We start from the raw sequence: 22,305 nt of genomic DNA, 5'->3' as shown, positions 1-22,305 counted from the left end.
AAAAGAACAAAAAACAAAAACTAGCAACAAACTCCTGACTCTTGGTCCAAATTCTCGATAGAGAGAAGTATTCTCTAAGCTTTGTGCAGTGGCAGTATTGTAGCCAATGAGGTTTATCCAAGGCACAACTAATTGAGAAGTGTTCTTTGGCATCAGTGGATTCCCTACTTTTGAATTAGGCGCTGGTTGAGTCTCTCTGGGATGGCAGGGAAACCTGCCCACTGGGGGCCATGAAAGAGAGCAGTTTCTCTAGGAACTGATTCGACATGCCTACCTGAGGAGAGAGAAGGGAAAGGCAACCCTAGAGAAGACACTTTGATGGCTCCACACAAATCTCATTGGCTCCTTGGCTTCTGTCTTTTACGTGGCAGCCCAAATCTCTTCCTGTGTCAACATCTCCTTTGAAAAGGCGGCTATAATCAGGTAAACTGGGTGAGGTGAGCTAGGGGAAGGTAGATGGCCAGGATGGGGAAGTGTGTGATGTGGGGCTGGGGGGGGGGGGGGATGAACCCTATTGCCCAAGATCAAAGCTAGGGAAATAAAGTTTCATTGCCAAGTCCAAAGGTCAGGCGCAGTGGAAAATCGGACACAAAGCCAAGGTCAGGAGCCAGCAGAACTAGAAAAAAAAAAAAAATGGAATAGGCCAAGGAAGAATAATAGGCGGTACACGGTGGCTGCTGAGGAGCTGGTAACAAGCCTAGCTCCACTGCTCTTAACGTACGCTCATAGACAGAAGGGTCACAACGAGGAAGACGGAGCCTGCCTGGGCTGAAGCCCTATCACCAACGGAAAAGAGGAGAAACCAGTGTTTCTTAACCCAAGTCCATAAACTCCGTAACACAAGACTGTGTTCATTTGTGCGTTTTTCTGATATTGTTAAAGGGAACAGCGCCCCCAAGAGGGTTACTTTAAGGCCTGATTCTGGTCGTCCCGCGAGAGGGATCACTGCGGGGTCTCCCGTCTTGGCGCAGGCCTCGAGCGGCCGAAGGCCTCGGCTACCCTCTAAGGAAGCGGAATCCCCCCGCCTCGCGTGCCCCAGGGGGCTCGCTGCGGCGCGGCTGCCGGCTGAGCTAATTCCCCCGGGGTGAAAGAGGAAGACTTAAGCCAGCGGTGGAGGATGGACACACTCGCGGAGGGACGAATTAAAAGAGGGGGAGCGTGACTGGTGCCCCTCCGAGCAACTGCAGGCGCTGCCCAAATGCGGACATTGACGGCTCAAAGATTAGCGTGAGGCTGGCCTGCTTCTTCATAATCCGTCCGTTCCGTCGTACGGGTTAAACAAACGTACCCTCGCACTTCTGGGGGGGTCCGTCTGGAGTCCCGGGAAGGCGCCCCGGCCCGGCTTCGCGTTCTGGCCTTTGTCCCACCTCCTCCAGGGCCGTGCAACCGCGCCCCCCGAGCTCCGCCACTGGCGCCCGGGGAGCGGCGCAGAGCCCCGCCCCCAGCCCGCCCCTCGGGGGCCGTGGCGCGCCGGCGTGACGTGGCGCGTGTCGACGTTGGCGCACGCCGAGACGGAAGAGGCGCGGGCTGGGAAAGGAGCGGGCTGGCGGCTGCAGCGCCACTGTCCCCATGGCGCTGTGGCGCGGCTCTGCGTACGCCGGCTTCCTGGCGCTGGCGGTGGGCTGTGTCCTCCTGCTGGAGCCGCAGCTGCCCGGCTCGGCGCTGCGCTCGCTGTGGAGCTCGCTACAGCTGGCGCCCGCGGCCCCGGGACCCGGCTCCCCTGAGGGCCGCTTGGCGGCCGCCTGGGACGCGCTCATCGTACTGCCGGCCCGGCGTTGGCGCCGCGTGGCCGTGGGGTGAGTGCCTGCGGGCCCTGCGTCTCTGGGTCTCTCCAGGAGGTGCGGGTGCTCCGGGCCTCCGAGCGCCGCCTTGGCGGAGTTCCGGCTGCTGGGGAGCTAGGAGGTAGAACCGCGCGGAAACGGGTTCCCAGACGTCCCCCGGGAGGCTCCTAGGCGCTGGTGTCCACGCTGCCTCCTTGGCGAGAAGCGTCGGATGTCTGGGACCAGCCCTGTTCGTCACTGCTGTAAGGACTCCGCATACTGCTTTTTCCTCTTGCCTGGTCCCTGCGCCCTTCTCTCATTTCGGTAGGACCAGCCTAATAGCCTCTTGCAAATCCCGCGCAGCCTAACACCCTCATGTGCCAGTCTCCTTCATTCCTGTTTCAGCTCTTTTGGCGACTGCGTTTTTGCGGCAACCAATTTGACGGCATTCGCCTTCCTCTGAACTTCTTGAGTGAGTGGCGTGGTCACTGAGGAGTGACCTCAGTGCTTTAGCTACCGACTTTCTCTCTCTTGTTTCCCCTTCCTTAATACCATAGTCTGGGAGACCACCACTCTACTGAAACTACTCTCAAAGCTCACTGGTGACTTGTTGATTTTCCAATTCAGCTGTCTTTTTTTAGTCTTCGTTGTCAACTCCCTGCAGTTCTTCTACCAGCTAAACTTGCCCTTCTTGAAACTCTTTTCTTCCCCTGACTTCAGTGACATTGCATATTTACAGTTCTCCCAACTCACAGTGCCTCCTTTCTTTGTATTCCTCATTGTTCCCTTCACACTAACTTTAAATCCTGTCTCAGTTCAACTTAAATATCTTGCCATCAGCTCAGAAGCACCATACAAAAGCAGACCTTCTACGAAGTACTCTGCTAGTGTTTGTGAGTACTGGGGCAAGGGTAAGGTAGAGCAAAGTTATCCTGAAGATTAAACGAAGTAATTGTGTAATATTGCATGGCATCTTCTGTAAAGAGCAGGCAAATATTAGTATTTTTTTTTTAATATTTATTTTAAGTAATCTCTACATCTAATGTGGGCCTCATATTTGACCCTGAGGTCAAGAGTCGAATGCTTCATGTGCTGAGCCGGCCAGGCACCTCATAGCACTTTTTTTTTAATCAGCATATCGTTTCTTGAGATACATCTCCTTTTACCTCTTTTTTCAAGTTCAGGCCCTTTCAGCCACTTCCTTATCTGTTTCGGTTCTTTTTTTTTTTTTTTCAAGATTTTATTTATTTTGAGAGAAAGTGCACAGGCGCGAGTGTAGGGGGGAGGCAGAGAGAGAATCTCAAGCAGAGTCCACGCTGAGTGCAGAGCGCAACATGGGGCTCGGTCTCGTGACCCTGAGATCATGACCTGAGCTGAAATCAAGAGTCAGATGCTTAACGGACTGAGCCACCCAGGCGCCCCTCCCTATCAGTTTCTTAAGTGTCCTCCCTGGCTTTATGCAGGTTCAGCAAATATCAGCAACTACAGGGTATGTGTCAGGTCTGTGCTAGGTTCTGAGGATGCAGAAATGGGTGAAGCAAGGTCCCGGCCTCATTTGTTGAAAACAGATGTATTCATTATTAGTGTTCCGGCTGGCATGACAGAATACCAGCTTCATTTGAAATCCCACAAGCAGGTACGCTGCCCCTCCTTTGAAATCTAACCTATCTTCCAACACAGTCTTGTTCCTTTTTCTTAATCTCCCTTACAGCAACAATGTGGCGTGAACACAGAGACAGAAACAGGCTTACCTTGTGCCTCTGGTACTTGACAGCAGTGTAACCTTGGGCCAATCAATACTTATAAGCTTCTGTAAAAACTGGATGACAATATTTGTATCTACCTACTTAAGGTTGTTAGTAGCAGAAGCTGAGCTATCAGCTGACAGGCTGAAGTTTAGGAGCATATTGAGGAGCGGGCTTACAGGCTTTGAAGATGCCAATAGTTAGGTCGAGGTCAGAGAGTGTATGGGATCACACCAGAGGAGAACAAGAAAAGAAGGTAAATGGCAAGGGTGGGGTTCTGGGAGGCACCAGCATGTAAGGGGCTGGTGGAAAGGACCCAGAGAAATAAAGGATAGGAGCCCACTACCATATCTTTCTAAGATGTGCCACCTCCCCTGCTTCAAAATCGGATTCTGGTGCCAAAGACTCATTGGGTGAATGATGAACGTAGTGTTCATTCCCCAATACCTGGCTTCACCCTGACCTTTGAAACCTACCTTACTCTACTCCTCTGTTTAACTCTCCATTCTAACTAGATCAACATTCTTATTGTACCCAGAAAAAAAGTTAATCCCTTCATTCACATCTTTGCTTGTGCATGCTCCCTGTGAGAGCTTTAGTATCAGAAATCTGGGTTTGAATTTAGGCTTTTCCAGTTGTGGAATGGTAGTCAACCTCCAGCTTCAACTTTTCTCAGCTGAAAGCAGTGTGACTACTTCCCTATCTTATCGCGTTTTGCAAATTGGTGTGGCCTGTCTGAAAATGCCTGCCTTATATTCAGTGCTTCATAATACCAGGCTTCTTTCTCTGTCCAGAGCGCCATCCAGAGTTCAGCCCAGGGACCACTGCCCCTGCCCCTTAGGATTTCTCTTCTCTGCAGTTCTGCATCTTATGGTGATTATGATTACCTATTGCAATATCTCAGGTATAGTGTTAAAAAGCTAGGAAGAAGCTAAGGAAACATTTTACAGATAATGAAGCAGAAGGGAGGTGATGAGAACCACCATCCTTGCTTTTATTTTTTTATTTTTATTTTTTTAAAGATTTTATTTATTTATTTGACAGAGAGAGACACAGCGAGAGAGGGAACACAAGCAGGGGGAGTGGGAGAGGGAGAAGCAGGCTTCCCGCCGAGCAGGGAGCCCGATGTGGGGCTCGATCCCAGGACCCTGGGATCATGACCTGAGCCGAAGGCAGACGCTTAACGACTGAGCCACCCAGGCGCCCCCCATCCTTGCTTTTAAAGAACTTGCAGTCTAGAAGGGGAACTGTGCCCCTTCCCCCACCCCTCAAGAGCCTTGGCAGTAGGCCTGGAAGCCCAGGCTCCCCTACCCTTCTAGCCCTTCCTGTTGTTTGGACATTCAGCATTGCTTTATTTTCCAGTTATTTCACCTGTGTCTTCGTTTTCTCCAAACTCACATTATGATCTTTTATACATTTTTTTTTTTAAGATTTTGTTTATTTGAGAGAGAACAGTGAGAGAGGGAACACAAGCAGGGGGAGTGGGAGAGGGAGAAGCAGGCTTCCTGCTGAGCAGAGGACCCCAGGATCATGACCTGAGCCAAAGGCAGATGCTTAACGACTGAGCCACCCAGGCGCCCCTCTGTTAGACATTTCTTACTCAACTGTGAAATTCTGCCTAACGTTAAATGAGCATAATTTTGTCTTCTGGTTCTTTTGCTCCCTGCCTCCCTCCCTTTAATTCCTGAGAATAAAGCACCATAGGCAATGTGCTTGTTTACATTCCTGGATGCTATTGAATTGAGGTAAGAGCAGAGGAAGATTCTTGCTCTGGTCAAAGTATAACTAGAAAGCACATGGAGAGGTACTTAGTTCGGTATCTGGCATGTAGATGTTTAGTGATCTTTTTATTATTAAAAGGTACTGAATAAAATTTTTTCCTTTGTAAGATTTTTTTTCCCTTGGTATTCATGACATGATGAAGTGGGCTGGTGGAAAATAATTCCTATGGTAGGTACATATTTTTAACTCAAAATTAGTTCTGTTGGGTTTTGTTTTGTGTTGCAAAATATGTCGAACGTTGTTCCTTTTGGTTATAGGAGGTTTTTGGGTTTTGTTTTGTTTTGTAACTTTTGCAAACTTCCTCCATTCTCATCTTTAAAGAACCAGACCCTGTTCAGGATCTTAGCATACTACTGGAGATGAAGACGATGTGTTTGTGCAAGCTACTGTTTTCAAATGTGGGCATCCCTCAGTGTCTGAACTTTTGCTCTCCAGGCTCAGGACCCAGATCCATTGGGAAACATTTTCTAGATGGGGCAGTTGGGTGGAAATGGTGTCTCTCACTATCCAAACTTGTACTGTCTGAAACTCGGGAACCTACTTGAATCTGAGAGCCAGGGAGAGTATTCCTATTAAGAGTCTACCCTTTAGACATCTAATATTACATCCAGTAGAAATAAAGAACTAAGGAACACCCTGTATGAGGTGGAATTTAAAGACCAGTTTAAAAGGTATGCTTGGTTTATGATCAGTAGGGCTGTGAAAGGAATGTACTTTAAACATCATTAAGCACCTGCCACATGAATGTCAATGTGTTTTATGCACAGAAAAGCATAGTAACTCTTAGATTATGCCTTTAGAGTATGTGTGTATCTTTGTTTTAAAACAGTAAGAACATTTGAATATTTAAATCCTGTTTGGTGGGCAAAAATCTTTTTCAAAAGCATGGGATCCATAGGGGAAAAATTAAAGAATTCTTATGATGTGGGTACAGTCAATTTGTGTCACTAGGAGAGATGTGTCTCTTCCTTGCCTTTGTAAACCTTGCTTGAGTGATGTCAATGATGTCTAGCCTCCATACGAACCTGTTAAAAATTATATTGTTTTTGGGGTGCCTGGGTGGCTCAGTCGTTAAGCGTATGCCTTCAGCTCAGGTCATGATCCCAGGGTCCTGGGATCGAGCCCCGCATCGGGCTCCCTGCTCAGTGGGGAGCCTGCTTCTCCCTCTCCCACTCCCCCTGCTTGTGTTCTCTCTCTCGCTGTGTCTCTCTCTGTCAAATAAATAAATAAAATCTTTAAAAAAAAAAATTATGGGGGCGCCTGGGTGGCTCAGTTGTTAAGCGTCTGCCTTCGGCTCAGGTCATGATCCCAGGGTCCTGGGATCGAGCCCCACATCGGGCTTCCTGCTCAGCGGGAAGCCTGCTTCTCCCTCTCCCCCTCCCCCTGCTTGTGTTCCTTTTCTCACTGTGTCTCTCTCTGTCAAATGAATAAATAAATAAAATCTTAAAAAAAAAAAATTATATTGTTTTTTAATTATAAAAGTAATACATGCGTATAAAGATCAGAAATCCATCTAGTGAAAAATAAAATTCCTCTCCCTTGCCCAATTTCATTCCTTTTAGAATTTACCACCATTAATGAATTCATGTGTTAATTTCCAGATCAAGAGATCTTTTTTTTTTTTTAAGAGACTAGAAGGGAAACATTGTAGCTGTATTCTACACTAGAATCCAATCCTTTGGGCCTTCTTTATTGATGAATATACTTTCTGCTTTCAAATCTGCTCAGAATTACGCTGGAAGCCTAGCCATCCTTATCACCAGGAGCTGTTTATTGGCCTGCTGTGAGCCTTGACCTTCTCAGAGGCTTTGAGCTGCCTGTGTGGTCATCTAGCCCCATTGGCAAGAATGACATCCCCAGTAGGCAGAGGCAGGAATAAAGGTGACTGTGGGGTGGGGGGCAGGAAGTCCACCTCTAGGTACCCAGATTATTTGACCCTTCTCTTTTAAGGGATGGCTTTTAGCAAAATAACATTAAAAATATAAACCAGAACTTCTCTGTGCACACCATAGAGAGGCAGTGCCAGACAACCACAGTGCTTTATAATTTGGTTCTGTAGAGCCAACCAGGTGGTGCAGCATTGGCTTCTTACAAGCCCTTTAAAAAGGTCTCATGGATTGGTCCAGTGAACACCTGCCAAGTGATGAATTGTTACCAGACTGCAGATGGTCCTCAGTCTTTAAGGCACCACTTAACTCTTGAAGAGTTTCAGCCAGGAGTATTTAGACATTAGGTATTTAGTGTATCTTACCACCATCCTAATGTGTCTTTGGAGGGAAGGTATCTTGATATTTGGCTTTTGACCAAAACTTATATTTTGCTTACTTTGCACCAAGCAGTATTCTTAAGCATATATTAACTTAATCTTCAAAACAGCTCTATGAGTCAAACACCCATATTACACCCTTTTATAAATGAGGCAATTGAGACCTGGAAATTAAAGTGACTTGCCCAAGTCACAAAGCCAGGAGGAATCCATACAGTGTGGCTTTGCCAACATTTTCTCAGAAATGCTGTATTTGTGTTATCATGATAGCTTTGTTCTGAAATGCTGAGCACCTGTTTTCTCTTTCTAGCTAGCGTAAAAGCTTGCCATGCTGGGGATGCCGGCGGCTCAGTCGGTTAAGTGTCTGCCTTCAGCTCAGGTCATGATCCCAGAGTCCTGGGATCAAGTCCCATATCGGGCTCCTTGCTCAGCATGTCTCTCTCTGTCTCTCTTTTTCTCTCGCTCTCTCACAAATAAATAAATAAAATCTTTAAGAAAAAAAAAGTTTGCCATCCTGTTGGAAAGAACCCTATGTTCTGATCCTAAGAACGTATGTCCAGATAAAGGAATCTTCCTTCCGCCATATGCTATTTATTTCCCAGTTCGGATTTCAGATCCGCTTCCTCGGTTTTTCTGTTTGGGTACAGTTCCTGGAAACATTTCTCTGTTGTTAATGCAAAGTAGCTGCCCTGGTGCTTCTGCTTTTTCTTTCACACTGTCTCTTTCCTCCTTCCTTCCAGAGTCAATGCCTGTGTGGATGTAGTGCTCTCGGGGGTGAAGCTCTTGCAGGCACTTGGCCGGAGTCCTGGGAATGGGAAAGATCACACCATTCTGCATTCAAGGAATGATCTGGAAGAAGCTTTCGTTCACTTCATGGGGAAGGGAGCCGCAGCTGAGCGCTTCTTCAGCGATAAGGAAGCTTTTCATGACATTGCCCAGATTGCATCAGAGCTCCCAGGAGCCCAGGTCTGTTTGGTTCACCAGCAGTAAATTTAAGATAAGGTGGGACAGAGGACATATCAGATATTAAACTGATAATAAGGTGGGAAAGATAGCTTTTTGTAAGGTTCCTAAAAGCAACCAAGCAACTTTTCCTCCAGTCTCTCTGGAGGGTGATTGTTGGGAATCCAGTTCTGCAGTGTTTTCCCTCTCTGTCAAACTGTGTATCTAACCTTCCATTAACTCCGCTGTTTCTAGTCAGTTCAATTCAGCCAACATTTATGAAGCATAGTTACTAAAATTTTCGTTCTAGTTCATCCAGCAAATTGCTCTTTTTTCATATTACCCAAGTTGAAGGTAGGAAAGATGCCTACTCTTGTTTGGATATTGCTTGTGGCTGATAACATGGAATAATCGTGATATGGCTGAGTCCTTCCTGAGCAGGAGAATAAGGCCAAACACACAGAGCACTAGATTTAGCTTTTGCTCCCTTTGGGCAAGGGAGTCCTGGATCCTCGCCTCTGCTCTGGTGGTCCAGAACCAGGTTCCTTACCTCAACATTACGGATGCTTTGGGTTGGAGAATTCTTTGTTGTAGGGGCTGTCCTGCACAGGGTGAGATGTTCAGCAGCATTTCTCGCATCTACCCACTGGATCAGACAGTAGCACTCCCCTCCTTCCCTAGTTGTGACAGTTAAAAATGTCTCCAGACATGGTCAGTTGTTTCCAGGGCTAGGGAGAGGAGAGAAGCAAGATCACATTGGTTGAGAAGCACTGGTCTAGATCAGTGGTTCTCAGACCTGAAACAGAGTCATTTGTCAGGGGGGCAGCTATTGAAACAGATTCCTGGGCCCTGCTCCCAAAGTTTCTGATTCAGTAGTTGTAGGATGGGGACTCGAGAATTTACTTCCCTTCTGGGAAGTTTCCTGGTTACATTGATGCTATTGTTCTGAGGACCTTGTTTTGAGAACCCCTGGTCTACAGGGTAGAACCTGTCAGACCTAGGGGTCCCCAGGCCCACACGGTGATCATAAACAAAGCCTTGGGGCCCACATGGTCCAGATACTTGCTTGAGGTTCACATGGAGTAAGAGGCAGTGCTGGGCCTGGAGATCCCAGGCCATCACCCCAGCATACCTGCTGCTACACATGCCCTCAGGCCTCTTGAGACTGAATTTTGATTGTTTATTTCAGTGTCTCTCCACCACCCAGTTCTTCCTACTCACCTAAAATCTTCCCTTGGCTAGTCACCCCCAGTCTGGATGTGGTTCTTGCTAGGAGAGCTCTTAATGCCATTTTTAATTGGTACTTTTCACAGGCCATTTTTATGACCACTTTTATTTTGAGAACTTTCAAGGTAAAGTTCTTTTTGCTTTTGAAGCTTCCCATTTGAACATTAGAAGTGGGCACGGGCGTTACCCAGCTGAGTTTGTAAAGCAGACAGCAAGCTGTTAAAATGTCAGCTGCAATCATTTTTATAGCTGAGCTCACTAGTGAGATTCTGATCTCTTATGAAAGAATCTCGATAGTTCTAACATGATGACAGGTCTGCTGCTAAAAGTCTTTATGATCATAGTATTTGAACCACTAATTCAATTTCTATTCTCTTCTGCCTTGATCCTGCTTTTTGTTTCATAATGCAAAAAAAAAAAAAAAAGTTTTTTCTATAAAGACTTCACCTACCTTTTTGATTGTCCAAGTTCTTTCTTAAAATTATGAGACCTAAAATGCTCTCCTTACCTTCCATGAGGGCAACACTTCATTTGGTATCTTTTCAAACTCCCTTAAACTGTAAGCAGATTGATAAAACAGTAGTCAATAACTATTTCATGCAAAATCAAAATCCACTTCATGGAATCTTAATATTTTTCCCCAAGATTTTTAGTAAATTCTTCTGGCCATAATAGTCAAATAAAAATTCATGCTAACATGTGAAAAGACCAAATTTTAGCCTATATATCACAGAAAGCTTTAAATTTACCTATAGGAAGCGGTTACTGTTCACCTGAATCTGGAGATTGGTCAACACGAAGCTTAGGATGAAAGCAGTGTCTAGAATCTAGAATTGAATTGTTTAGTCTGTGCCTCTGCATATGGCCGAGGACTGGAAGGTGAGATGGTGGCATTCCATCTGGGCAAGAGTATTGATTAGGCTTCTCAGTTTTCATAATGGAGCATCAGCCTTATCTCCTACTTGTCAGGTGTCCAAAACACATGGATCCATCCTTAGTCAGCAACATGGAATACCAGCCTTGAGTCGTCTGCCTCTCCAGCACAGGTCTGCAGCTGAAAGAGGCAGTGTTTAGGAGACATCGTTCTACGTTAGGACCCATTATACTTAGACTTGCTCCCAGGAAAGCCTTTGTATTTTCTAACACATCTTTCTCAAAATTTAGCAACAAACATCCACTGAGCACTTACTATAAGAAGACAGCCAGTCCTGCCCTGAGGGAGCTAGTCATGTACCCAGATGACAGTAGCCCAAGTGGACAAGGGCTTTAGCGGAGGCTCGAGTATGGGGGTAGCGAGGGATCTGTAATCCTGTCTGGGAGGGCAGCTGTGGAGGCTGAGGTGGCAGTGGGGAAAGGGGGACAGCAGGCATGGCACAAGAGGTACGTGCAGCTGATTCTTGAGAAGGAAGCGGGGATTTCCCAGTGCATGAGAAGGGCCAGGCATCCGGAAGAGAGGAACAGCATGTGCTAAGAGCACAAAGACAGGAAGACAGGCTCAGAGAGCTTGCAGGCATGGCGTGGGAGGGAAGCGCAGGAGAGGAGGGTAGAGAAGAGAGCAGGGGGGTGGGGAGCAGATAAGGAAAGGCCTGTGTGCCTCACTTACAAGTTGGAGTTTAGTTCATTATAGTATCTAATGAATGATTTTTAGGAGGAGAGTAACACAATCATACACTCGTTTTAGTAGGACTGTGGCACAGACGATAAGATCTGTCCACATTTTTTCATGTTTCCTTTATCTCTTCTGGCTTCCTGAAAGCTCAAGGCCAGATTTGATCTACAGTTAAGGCAGTTATACTAATTTTCATGGTTAGCATATTTGGTTTTTTTCACCTTTGTTTAAAATTCATTGTGTCTTAACCTAGGTGGTTAATGATTTTATTAAAACCTCATCTGTGTGTCATTGTTGTAAAGCAGCCTCAAAATTTTTTGGAAAAAAAAGACTATAAATTCAATAAATTAAAAAATTACTAAGCTTGGGTAACATGGTTTGCTAAAATACTGTCTAATAACTTTGAACTATCTTACAGCACTATGTAGGAGGAAATGCAGCTTTAATTGGACAGAAATTTGCAACCAACTCAGATTTAAAGGTAGGTCAAATTCCCAGATTAAAACCTGTATCTTTGACTAGTGTTTGAATAATTTTGGGAGCAAGAATAAATATTCATCTTATGGACCACCTGTGTGCCAGACCCTAGGTCTCTTGTTAGGATGCAATATAGTAATAGTGGGACAGTAGCAATAGCTAATGCTTCCTCAGGGCTTACTGTGTGCGGGACAGTGCTTTACATAGATTATCTCAGGTAGTCCTAGTCACAGCTGAAACCAGTTGGTGGTTTGTACTGTAAGTGTCTTGCTTTCCACATGAAGCTTGAGGCATAGAGAGACGGTCATAGCTAATCAGAAATGGAACTGTTCTAACCTAGGACTCTGGCACCCACATTCTTAAATACTATATCACATGACAGTTGAGAGGATGTGGGCTGTGGAATCAGTACCTAGGACTGGGGAACACACAGTGATGAGAGAAAACATAGTTGGCGGTATTGATGAGCCTAGATCCAGAGTGTTAGGAAATGAAGGCCTCTAGGTGGAGGTCAGTAGGGGGGTGTCTTCAAGTCTTAAACCATTTGGTTTAAACAATTAAAAATTACTGCTGTGTTCAAAATAACATGTGAGTAAGAAGGTTCTCTGCTATGAGTTGAATAGGTTTGAGGGGAGAGGCCAGCAAGGAGGTCATTGCTCTTTTCCTACTGTAAAATGATTAAGGTTTGGATTAGAGCAGCCAGAAGGGGAGAAACAGATATATCTAAAGCCTACTAAAAATGGAATCATTTGAGGGGCGCCTGGGTGGCTCAGCTGGTTGAGCATCTGACTCTGGACTTCCGCTCAGGGTCGTGGGATGGAGCCCTATGTTGGGCTCTGTGCTGGGCGTGGAGCCTGCTTGAGATTCTCTCCCTCTCCCCTGCTCCCACCATGCACATGCATGTGCATGCGCTCTCCCTCAAAAAAATGAAATAAGATGGAATCACTTGGTGGTAGACCATATGTGAGGACAAAGAAGATAGACTTGACAAAGATGATTCCAGAGTAAACAAACTTGGCAAGTGCAGAATAGATGTGGCTACTGATGACAGAGGGGGGAACCATGAATAGTCCTCAAGTTTGGGGGAACCAGCCTGAAAATAGAAATATGGGTCAGGGGCACAGAATCAAAACCCCAGAGATACCCAGAAATACAGATAGAGAACCAGCTGTTTGAGGAGGAAAAAATGCATATTGAATGGTTTTCGTATTTCAGTTTGATATGTGGTAATTACATTGGTTTTCAAATGTTAAACCAACCTGCATCCTTAGAGTAAACCTCACCTGGTTCAGATGTATTTTCTTTTTTATATTGATGGATTCGGTTTACAAAATTTTGCACCTGAGTGGCTCAGTCGTTAAGCATCTGCCTTCGGCTCAGGTCATGATCCCAGGATCCTGGGATCGAGCCCCTCAGTGGGAAGCCTGTTTCTTCCTGTCACACTTCCCCTGTTTGTGTTCCCTCTCTCACTGTCTCTCTGTCAAATAAATAAATAAAATCTTTAAAAAATAATAAAAATAAAAATAAATTTGCATCAGTTTCCATGAGGTCTGTATTTTCCTTGTGTGTCTGCCTGGTTTTGGTATCAGGGTAATACTGACCTTAAAGAATGAGTTGGGAAATATTTCAGTATTTTTTAAAGAGTTTATATAGAATTGGTATGATACCTTCCTTAAATGTTTGTAGTATTCACCAGCGAAACCCTCTAGGCCTGGAGGTTTTGATGTGGGATGGTTTTTAACAACAAATTTGATTTCTTTAATAGATACAGAGAAATTCAGATTCTGTATTTCTTGAGTGGGCCTTGACGGTTTTATCTTTCAAGGAATCTGTCCATATCTAAATTGTTGAATTTATTGGCATAAAATTAATTGTAATACTCTCATCCTTTTAAGATCTGTAGAATCTGTAGTGATATTATCTCTCATTCTTGATATTGATAATTTATATTGTCTTTTTTTCTAGAAAGTTCACCTTTTTTTTTTTAATTCAAGTACAGTTGACACAGAATATTATATTACTTTCAGATGTACAACGTAGTGATTTGACATTTACATAGATTACAAAATGATCGCCATGATAAGTATAGTTATCATCTGTCACCATACAAAGATATAATATTTTCTACTATATTTACTATGCTCTCCATCCCCATGACTTATTTTTAACTGGAAGTCTGTACGCTTTAATTCCCTTTACCTATTTTGCCCATTGCCCTATCACCCTTCCCTCCCCTCTGGCAGCCATGAGTTGTTCTCTCTATTTAGGAATTTTGTTTTGTTTGTTCATATGTTTTGTTTTTCAGATTCCACGTAGAAGTAAAATCAGATTCACTTAGCACAATATCCTGTAGGCCTATCCATGTTGTTTTAGATGGCAAGGTTTCATTCTTTTTTATAGCTGAGTGATATTCTATTATATATATACAACAAATCTTCTTTAACCATTCATCTGTCAATGGATATTTAGACTGCTTCCATATCTTGGGCTGTTGTAAATAATGCTGCAGTGAACATAGGGGTACATATATCTTTTTTTTTTTTTGTAAGGCTTCATGCCCAGCAAACAAAGGGCTTGAACTCATGACCCTGAGATCAAGACCTGAACTGAAATCAAGAGTTGGATGCTTACCCACTTGAGCCATCCAGGCATCCCATAACTGTATCTTTTAGAATTAGTGTTTTCATTTTCTTTGGGTAAATACCCAGAGGTAGATGTGCTGGATCATATGGTATTTCTATTTTTAATTTTTTGAGGAACCTCTCTACTGTTTTCCACAGTGGTTGCACCAAATTGTTACATTCCTGTCAGTGGTGCACATCGGTTCCTTTATATACTCATCAATGCTTGTTATTTGTCTTTTTGATACTGGCCTTTCTGAAAGGCATGAGATGATCTCTCACTGTGGTTTTGGTTTGTGTTCCATTTCCCTGATGATTAGTGATGTTGAGCATCTTTTCGTGTCTGTTGGGCATCTGTATGTTTTCTTTGGAAAAATGTCTCTTCCAGTCCTCTGCCCATTTTTTAAGTCAGATTGTTTTTTTGGTGTAAGGTATATGAGTTTCTTACATATTTTGGATATTAACCCTTGATCAGATACATCATTTGCAGATATCTCCCATTCATTAAGTTGTCTTTTCAGTCTGTTGATGATTTCCTTGCTATGCAAAACTTTTTAGATTGATGTAGTCCCAGTTGTTTATTTTTGCTTTTGTTGCCCTTGACTGAGGAGACAAATCAAAAGAAATATTGCTAAGACTGATGTCCAAGAGCTTACTATCTGTTTTAGGAGTTTTATGGTTTCAGAACTTAGATTTAAAAGACCTAAATGTAATCCATTTTGAGTTTACTTTTGGATATGATATAAGAAGGTGACCCAATTCCATTCTTTTGCATGTAGATGTCCAGTTTTCTCAACTAATTTGTTGAAGAAACTGTCTTCTCCCTATTGTATATTCTTTCCTCCTTTGTCATAGATTAATTGACCATGTATTAATTGACCGTGGGTTTATTTCTGGGCTCTCTATTTTGTTCCATTGACCTTTTTATGCCAATACCATACTGTTTCACTTAAAATAGTATTGTGTAGTGTAGCCTGAAATCTGGGAGTGTGAGCCTCCAGCTTTGTTATTCTTTCTCAAGATTGCTTTAGCTATTCAGGGTCTTTTCTGGTTCCATATAAATTTTAGTATTATTTGTTCTAGTTCTGTGAAAACATGTTATCGGTATTTCGATAGAGATTGCATTGAATCTGTAGATTGCTTTGAGTTGTATGGACATTTTAACGATATTAATTTTTCCAATCCATGAGTATGGTATATCTTTGCATTTATTTGTGTCTTTGATTTCTTTCATCAGTGTCTTTTTAACATTTATTTATTTGAGAGAGAAAGAGCACAAGCAGGGGAAGCAGCAGGCAGGGGGAGAAGTAGGCTCCTCTCTGAGCAGGGAGCCCGATACAGGACCCTGGGATTATGACCTGAGCCGAAGGCAGACGCTTAACCGACTGAGCCACCCAGGCATCCCAACATTTTATTCTTTTTAATGCAATTGTAAATGGGATTTTTTTTCTTAATTTCTTTTTCTGTTAGTTTGTTACCATATAGAATGCAACGGATTTTTGTATATTTACTTTGTGTACTGCGACTTTACTGAATTCGTTTATTAGATCCCATAGTTTTTTGGTGGAGTCTTTGGTGTTTTCTAAATACAATATTATGTCATCTGCAAATAGTGACTGTTTTAGTTCTTCTTGACAGTCTAGGTGCCTTCTATTTCTTTTTCTTCTCTGATTGCTGTGGCTAGGACTTCCAGTACTATGTTGAATAAAAGTTGTAAGAGATGCTTCCTTCTCTTGTTCCTGATCTTGTCTTGTTCCTGATCCATTGAGTATGATGTTAGCTGTGGGTTTGTCATATATGATGGCCTTAATTATGATGAGTTATGTTTTCTCTCTACCCACTTTGTTGAAAGTTTTTATATTTTGTCAAATGCTTTTTTTTTTTTGCATCTGTTGATGATCATATGATTTTTAGCCTTCATTTTGTTAATGTGGTGTATCACGTTGATTAGTTTGCCAAAATTAAACCATTCTTGCATCCCACTTGGTTGTGGTGGATGATTTTTTTTTATGTCTAGATTCTTGCTTTTTTCTAGAGTCAGGATTTCTACCGATCTTGCCAGAACATGCACATTTGAAATTTTATTGTTGTTGTTGTTTTCTTTTTTCATTTTGTTTTATCCATCATTCTTAGCTGTTTTTAAGTTTTTCTTTAAGTTCCAGTTAGTTAACATATAGTGTAATATTAGTTTCAGTAGTAGAATTCTTTGAGTCATCACTTCTGTACAACACCCAGTGCTCTTCACAAGTGCCTTCCTAATACCCATCACCCATTTAGCCCATCCCCCTGCCCACCTCCCCCAGCAAGCCTCAGTTTGACTTCTTCCTTGCCAATTTGGTTGCCTTTTATTTCTTTTTGTTGTCTGATTGCTGAGGCTAGGTCTGAATGATCTTTTTAATGTATTTGAAATGCAGTTTGTTAATATTTTGTTGAGGATTTTTGCATCTGTGTTCATCAGTGATATTGACCTGTAATTTTCTGTTTTTGTAGTGTCTTTGTCTGGTTTTGGTATCAGGGTAGTGTTAGCCTGGTAGAATTAATTTGGACATGTTCCTTTCTCTCTGTCTCTCTTTTTAATAGTTTGAGAAAGAGGTTATAGCTGTTCTTGAAATGTTTGGTAGAATTCACCTGTGAAGTCATCTGATCCTGGACTTTTGTTTGTTGGAAGTTTTTTTTTTTAAAAGATTTTATTTATTTGACAGAGACACAGCGAGAGAGGGAACACAAGCAGGGGGAGTGGGAGAGGGAGAAGCAGGCTTCCCGCGGAGCAGGGAGCCCGATGCGGGGCTCGATCCCAGGAGCCTGGGATCATGACCTGAACCAAAGGCAGACACATAACGACTGAGCCACCCAGGCGCCCCTGTTGGAAGTTTTTTTATTACTGATTTAATTGGTCTGTTCAGGCTTTCTGTTTCTTCCTGTTTCACTCTTGGAAGATAGTTTCTAGAATTAGTCCACTTCTTCTAGTTTGTAGGCAGTCCCCTCTTTTTTTCTTGATGACTCTGGCTAAAAGTGTATCACTTTTGTCTTTTCAGAGAACTAACCCTTAGTTTCATTGATCTTTTCTATTCTTTTAGTCTCTATTTCATTTATTTTTGCTCTGCTCTTTGGTATCATTTCCTTTCTTCTGCTTTGGGTTTTATTTGTTATCCTTTTTCTAGTTCCTTTAGGTCAAGGTTAAATTGCTTATTTGAGGTTTTTCTTATTTCTTGACATAGGCTGTATTGCTATAAACTTCCTTCTTAGAACTGCTTTTGCTGTGCCCCAAAGATTTTAAAATACTGTGTTTCCGTTTTCATTCATCTCAAGGTATTTTTTTTAATTTTCTCTGATTTCTTTGTTGACCCATTGGTTGTTTAATAACATGTTTTGTTTCCACATAGTTTGCTTTTTTCCACTTTTTTTTCTTGGATTTCCAGTTACCATACCACTGTAGTCTAAAAAGATGCTTGATATGATTTTGGTCTTCTTAAATTTATTGAGTCTTGTTTTGTGGCCTAACATATGAATTATCCTGGAGAATGTTCCATATGCACTTGAAAAGAATGTGTATTCCGCTATTTTTAGGTGGAATATTCTGTATATATCTGTTAAGTCCACCTGGTCTAATTTGTCATTCAAAGCCACTTTCCTTATTGATTTTTGGTCTGGGTGATCTATCCGTTGATGTAAATGGGGTGTTAAAATCTCCCACTGTTAAAATCTCCCACTGTTATTGTATTACTGTCAATTTCTCCCTTTATGTCTGTTAATATTTGCTTTATATATTTAGGTCTCCTATGTTGGATGCGTAGGTATTTACAGTTGTTAAATCCACTTGTGGGATTGACCTCTTTATCATTATGTAATGCCCTTCTTTGTCTCATGATAGTCTTCGTTTTAAAGTCTATTTTGTTTCATTTAATATTGCTCCTCCAGCTTTTTTGTTTCCATTTGCATGGAATATCTTTTTTCATCCCTTCACTTTCGGTTTGTATTTATCTTTAGGTCTAAAGTGAGTCTCTTGTAGGCAGCAAGTTCCAGTGTTTTCATCCACTCATTCACCCTTGTGTCTTTTGATTGGAGCATTTAGTGCATTTACATTTAAAGTAATTATGGATAGGTATGTACTTACTGCGATTTTGTTAATTGTTTTCTGGTTGTTTTTGTAGTTATTCTCTGTTCTTTTGCTCTCTTGCCTTGTGACTTGATGGCTTTCTTTAGTGTTGCGCTTGGATTCCTTTATTTTTTGTGTATCTGTTGTAGGTTTTTGGTTTGCAGTTACCATGAGGTTCATATATAGCATCCCACATATAGCAGTCTATTTTAAATTGATGGTTGGACACATTTTAAAAGCACTATGTTTTGACTCCCTCCACCCCATGTTTTATGTATTTGGAATCATATTTTACATTTTTTAAAATTTTGTGTGTCTCTTAACTAGTTATTGTAGATTTCGTTGATTTTACTCTTGTCTTTTAACCTTCACACTAACTTTATGAGTGACTTATCTACTACCTTTACTATATGTTTGCTTTTACCAGTAGAGATTTTTTCTTTCATAATTTTCTTCTAGTTACAGCCTCTTCATTTCTGCTTAAAAAAGTCTTTTAATATTTCTTATAAGGTCAGTTTAGTGGTAGTGAACTCCTTTTAACTTTTGTTTGTCTGGGAAACTCTTTATCACTTTTTCAGTTCTGAATGACAGTTCTGCAGGGTACCATATCCTTGGTATCTTTGATCGTAGGTGTTTTCCTTTTAGCACTTTGAATATATCATAGGATTCCTTTCTGGCCTGCAAAGTTTCTGCTGAAAAATCAGCCAGTAGTCTTATAGGTGTTCCTGGGTGCATAACTAGTTGTTTTTCTCCTGCTGCTTTTAAGCTTGGCTTCATCTTGTTTGGGGCTGTCTGTGCTTCCTGGACCTGGCTGTTTCCTCCCCCAGGTTGGAGAAGTTTTCAGCTGTTATGTCTTCAGATAAGTTTTCTGTCCCTTTGTTTCTTCTTCTGAGATCCCTATAATGCTAATGTTATTTTGCCTGATATTGTCCCAGAGGTTCCCTTAATCTGTCCTCATTTTTTTTCTTCTTCTTCTTTCTTTTTGCTTTCTTTTGCTGTTCAGCTTGGATGGCCTTCCAGAGCACTGATCCATTCTTCTGCATCCTCCAGTCTGCTGTTGATTCCCTCTCGTGTATTTTTCATTGCAGTTATTGCTCAGCTCTGATTAGTTCTTTTTATATTTTCTCTTTGTTGAGTTCATCCACTCCCAAATTCAGTGAACGTCTCTATGACCATTAATTACATTGAACTCTTTATCAGGTAGACTGCTTTTCTCTGTTTCATTTAGTTCTTTTTTCTGAGGTCTTTCTTGGGAACATATTTCTCTGTCTCATTTTGTCGGTCTCTCTGTTTGTTCCTACGTATTTGGTAGTTCATTCACATCTTCTGGTCTTGAAGGTGCTGGCCTTGTGTAGAAGGTATCCTTTGGGGCCCAGAAGTGCAGTCAGCCCTGGTCAAGCAGAGGCACTTCTGGGGTGTCACCTGTGTGGGCCGCACGTACCCATCTGTTGTGTCTGGGCTGCAAGTGCTGTAGGCACGTTGGTGGTTGGGTTTGCCTGGCTAGCTCAGAGGCTGTGGCTGCTGCAGGGGTACTGGTGGTTGGGGCTGGCCTGCCCCTTCCTGGGGCAGGAGTCACCTTGGAGAGGTGCAGATCCCAGCTGCCCACCATGTGTGGTGGGGTAAGAACCACTTTGGAGGGGGTACCTGCCGGGGTGGGCAGGTCAGGCAGAGCAGGTCTACAGAGAAATGCAGGAGCAGGGTGAGCAGTGGTGGTAAAGTAGATAGAAAGTGCTAGAACTTTTGTTTCCTAGTGTCAGGCCAGCTAGGCTGAAGGAGGGCAAAATATGGTACCTGCTAATGCTTCTATTCACAGAGAAAGTTCCTGCAGATCCCTGTCCCTTCAGCACACATCCTGAAGTTAGTCAAATCTCTTCTATGGCCCAGGTGCTTTTCAAACTGCTGCCTCTGCACTGGGTCTTGGCATGAGTAAGATTCTGTGTAAGCCCTTTAGTAGTGAAGTGTCAGTCTACTATAACCCTCTTATTCCCGTAAAGCTAAGCCCCACTGATTTTCAAAGCCAGACATTATAAAGGCTCCTCCTTCCAGTGCAGATCCCTAGGGCAGGGGGTGCCCAGTGTATGGTTTGAACCCCTCACTCCTTAGGGAGGACCTCCACACCTGTGATATCCCTCCTACTTGTGGGTCAGGACGCCGGGGGTTTGGATCCTGACCAGACTGTGTCTCTGTCACTTCTGCCCTTCTCAGTATGTCTTTTTCTTTATCTCTTTAATGTGGAAGAGTTGTTCTGCTAATCTTCAGGTTGTTCTCAGAGAGAGTTGCTCTATATGTTGTTGCAGCCTTAGTGTGTCTGTGGGAGGAGATGAGCTCAGGATCTTTCCTCTCTGCAACTTCCCCTTGTGATCTTCTTTTTTTTCCTCTTTGCTTAGAGTTTAATCAGTTTTACTGATCTTTTCAATAAATAATGAACTTTAGGTTTCATTAATTTTTCTCTTTTGTATTTCATTAGTTTTGTTCATGTTGTTTAACTTGCTCTTTTTTTCCTAGTTTAAGGTAGAAGCTGAGGTCATTGATTTGAGACTTTATTTTCTGATCTAGGTGTTTAGTGCTATAAATTTCCCCTTAAGTACTTCTTTAGCTGCATCCCACAGATTTTGATACATTATAGTTTTTTTTCATTCCATTCAAAGTGCTTTCTAATAACCCTGTGATTTCTTGAGATGGGCTATTTGATAGCCCATCCATGAACTATTTATAAGTGTATGAGCTCCTTTCTAAATACTTGGGGGTGTTTCCAGATATCTTTCTGCTAATTATTTCTTTTTTTTTTTTTTTAAGATTTTTATTTATTTGAGAGAGAGAGAGATTGAGAGAATGAGTGGGAGGAGGGGCAGAGGGAGAAGCAGACTCCCTGCAGAGCAGGGAGCCCGATGAGGGACTCGATCCCAGGACCCCAGGATCATGACCTGAGCAGATGGTTAATCGACTGAGTCACCCAGGCGCCCTCTGCTAATGATTTCTATTTTAATTACATTGTGGTCAGAGAATATGCTTCTCTTGATCCTGTTAAATTTATTGAGACTTTTTTTGTGACCTAGAATATGGTCTATCTTAGTAAAGTTTTTTTTGTTTTTTTGTTTGTTTTTTTAAGATTTTGTTTATCTGAGAGAGAGAGCATGGATGCCAGGGAGAATGGGGGGAGGGGGAGGGCAGAGGAAGAGGGAGAGTTATATTCTGCTGTTGTTGGATGGAATATTTTATAAATGTCAGGCCAAGTTGGTTGGTAGTGTTGTTTAGGTCTTCTGTATTCTTACTGATTTTGTGTCTATTTGATTTATCAGTTATTGAGAGGCAAGTATTAACATCCTCATCTATAGTTATCGATTTATCTATTCCTTACAGTTCTATAACTTTGTGCTTCATATATTTTTAAGCCCTGTCATTAAGTGTATACCTAACTATTTATGATCGCTGTATCCTCTTCATGAATTGACCTCTTTATCATTGCCAGGGATAAAGAAAATCATTTCATAATATTTGCTCTGAAATCTGTTTTGGTTACAATTGCCATTGTAGCTTTCTTTTGATTAGTGTTAGTGTGACATATCTTTTTCCATTTTTCTGTTTTAACCTATTGGTGTCTTTATATTTAAAATGTATTCCTTGGGTAGTGGGAGGATGGGCAAAATGGGTGAAGGGGAGTGGGAAGTACAGGCCTCCAGTTGTGGAATGAAGAAGTCATGGGGATGAAAGGTACAGCAGAGGGAATTGTAGTCAGTGGTATTGTAATAGTGTTGGTAGCTACACCTGTGGTGAGCATAG

The 22,305-nt window shown here is 42.5% G+C and overlaps 1 protein-coding gene across 2 annotated transcripts in view; it reads left to right on the top strand.

Moving 5' to 3' along the window:
• The first annotated feature begins 1,506 nt into the window (after positions 1–1,506).
• Positions 1,507–22,305, top strand: part of ADPGK (ADP dependent glucokinase) — a 33,076-nt gene continuing 12,277 nt past the window's right edge. For both annotated transcript variants that reach the window (XM_032417397.1, XM_032417396.1), the window contains exons 1-3: positions 1,507–1,796; positions 8,294–8,519; positions 11,750–11,812. In XM_032417397.1, the coding sequence (XP_032273288.1) occupies positions 1,570–1,796; positions 8,294–8,519; positions 11,750–11,812 (516 nt within the window). In that variant the 5' untranslated portion in view covers positions 1,507–1,569. The remainder of the gene's footprint in view (positions 1,797–8,293; positions 8,520–11,749; positions 11,813–22,305) is intronic.

This window comes from Phoca vitulina, unplaced genomic scaffold (assembly GCF_004348235.1).
Source record: "Phoca vitulina isolate PV1807 unplaced genomic scaffold, GSC_HSeal_1.0 scaffold20, whole genome shotgun sequence".
Lineage (NCBI taxonomy): Eukaryota > Metazoa > Chordata > Mammalia > Carnivora > Phocidae > Phoca > Phoca vitulina.
This window is presented reverse-complemented; position numbering and strand designations above follow the sequence as displayed.